Source organism: Etheostoma cragini, chromosome 7, assembly GCF_013103735.1.
Source record: "Etheostoma cragini isolate CJK2018 chromosome 7, CSU_Ecrag_1.0, whole genome shotgun sequence".
In the NCBI taxonomy this organism is placed as follows: Eukaryota; Metazoa; Chordata; class Actinopteri; order Perciformes; family Percidae; genus Etheostoma; species Etheostoma cragini.
This window is the reverse complement of record NC_048413.1, coordinates 27,533,983-27,535,357: the sequence shown is the minus strand read 5'-3', so window position 1 is coordinate 27,535,357 and position 1,375 is coordinate 27,533,983. Positions and strand designations below refer to the sequence as shown.

The 1,375-nt window shown below is 50.4% G+C and overlaps 1 protein-coding gene across 1 annotated transcript; it reads right to left on the bottom strand.

The window, feature by feature from the left end:
* Positions 1–188: 188 nt before the first annotated feature.
* On the bottom strand, positions 189–1,272 carry LOC117948309 (host cell factor 1-like). Its single transcript, XM_034877896.1, has 3 exons — positions 1,172–1,272; positions 754–860; positions 189–421 (listed from the first exon to the last, which is right to left on the bottom strand). Exons 2-3 carry the CDS (start codon positions 857–859, stop codon positions 189–191), a joined length of 339 nt encoding a protein of 112 aa, XP_034733787.1. The 5' UTR covers position 860; positions 1,172–1,272.
* Between the last annotated feature and the right edge of the window lie 103 nt (positions 1,273–1,375).

Genomic DNA, 1,375 nt, shown 5'->3' with positions numbered 1-1,375 from the left:
TGTCCACCAGAGGACGCTCTACAACGTCCCTGTTAGTGATGGCGTTACATAGTCTGTCCACCAGAGGACGCTCTCCAATGCCACTATGACTGTAAATATTTTAGAGTTCGACTGAAAGAGACACTGTCTTAAGATAATATATTGTTAATCGCAATTAATTCAGAGACAGAATTAATTGTGGAGGATAATTAGGGATTGTTGCAGGTCTGGCGGTGATAAGACATGTGGCGGCGGTGCTCACCTGTCTCCAGGTACCACAGGTCCTTGCAGCACACCTGGTTGTTCCAGGCCTTCCGGTACCCGTCCCTGCCGCTCCAGATGTACAGTCTGGAGTTGATGGCCACGCTGCAGTGACCCGCTCGGGCCCGGGGCAGGTTCTCCTCCACGCTGTCCATCAGGACCGTCTCCCAGCACATGGTGTCTGCAGACAGACAGGCAGACAGGTAGTCAGACAGACAGACAGGTAGTCAGAGAGACAGACAGACAGACAGGTCCTGTGATCTGGTCCTGGTCCTGTGATCTGGTCCTGGTCCTGTGACCTGGTCCTGGTCCTGTGTTGTCAGGCGTGTTAACATGGATGGAGACTAGTTCTGCTGCTGCTGTCTTGTGTGGAAGGAGACTGATTTTTCTCTCAAGGCGTCGTATTAAAATGAAAACATCGCAGTGTAGATGTAGCCTGAGGTTTTTCTAACATGTACACTGTGTGTGTGTGTGTGTGTGTGTGTGTGTGTGTGTGTGTGTGTGTGTGTGTACCTAGGTTGAGACAGGCCAGTGTGTTGGTACACTTCCACTCCTTCTCATGAGTCGCCACTTTGACATCATCCATCACCAGAGGAACCCAACCTCCAAACACATACATCCTGACACACAGACAGACAGACAGACACACACACAGACACACACACAGACAGACAGACACACAGACAGACAGTCAGACAGACAGACACACAGACAGACACACACAGACAGACAGACAGACAGACGGGGAGACAGAGACAGATGAGATTCCAGCATTAATATCCGATTAAAGATGGTGATGATAGGGTTTGTGTGTACAGTGTGCGTGTGTGTGTGTAGTGTGTGTGTGTAGTGTGTGTGTGTGTGGTTGTGTGTAGTGTGTGTGTGTGTGTGGTTGTGTGTAGTGTGTGTGTGTGGTTGTGTGTAGTATTACTTGTTGTTGATGGTGGTGGCTGAGTGCAGACTTCGGGGGAGGGGAGCAGATCCTTTAAGGTCCGGTTTACTCCAGGTCAGAGAGTCTGGGAGACCATCAGAGAACAGCAACCAATCAGAACACATATCATACTATTACATTAGTCCCGCCTCCAACACGCCCCACGCCCCCAACAAACACGCCTCACACCTCCAACATGCCCCA